We start from the raw sequence: 411 nt of genomic DNA, 5'->3' as shown, positions 1-411 counted from the left end.
GAGCATTATTATAGTTACTTAAGCTCTCTAAGGAAATAGAGATAGCCTCCTTTTGATGAAGAGAGATAGGCAGAGTAAGAAGGAGGAGAAGAAGGAGGAAAAGAAGAAGGAGAGAAAGAAGGAGGAGAAGGAGGAGAAGGAGGAAAAGAAAGAGGAGGAGAAGGAGGAAGAGAAGAAGGAGGAAGAGGAGGAGGAGGAGGAGGAGGAGGAAAAGGAGCAAGAGGAGGAGCAAAAAAAGAAGCAGTATAAGCAAATCTACGCCTCATTACTATATATCTGCCTATTGACTACTTTTTCGCCTTACGCAAATTTCAGGTTCCTGCAGCTCAACACCATGGTTTTGTATCCTGAAACTTAATAAGGAGATGAAGAGTATACAGCTTGTCAGCGGAAGACGGAGTTCTCCGACCA

At 43.6% G+C, this 411-nt stretch overlaps 1 protein-coding gene across 1 annotated transcript; it reads left to right on the top strand.

The window, feature by feature from the left end:
* Window positions 1-55: 55 nt before the first annotated feature.
* On the top strand, window positions 56-358 carry EPUS_09522 (uncharacterized protein; the record flags this gene model as incomplete). The annotated part of the gene is made up of 1 exon (XM_007807527.1): window positions 56-358. The coding sequence occupies one exon, from the start codon at window positions 56-58 to the stop codon at window positions 356-358; it is 303 nt and encodes a 100-aa protein (XP_007805718.1).
* Between the last annotated feature and the right edge of the window lie 53 nt (window positions 359-411).

Source organism: Endocarpon pusillum (genome assembly GCF_000464535.1).
Source record: "Endocarpon pusillum Z07020 unplaced genomic scaffold scaffold7136, whole genome shotgun sequence".
NCBI lineage: Eukaryota > Fungi > Ascomycota > Eurotiomycetes > Verrucariales > Verrucariaceae > Endocarpon > Endocarpon pusillum.
The sequence above is the reverse complement of the archived record's forward strand: the minus strand, read 5'-3'. Positions and strand labels throughout refer to the sequence as shown.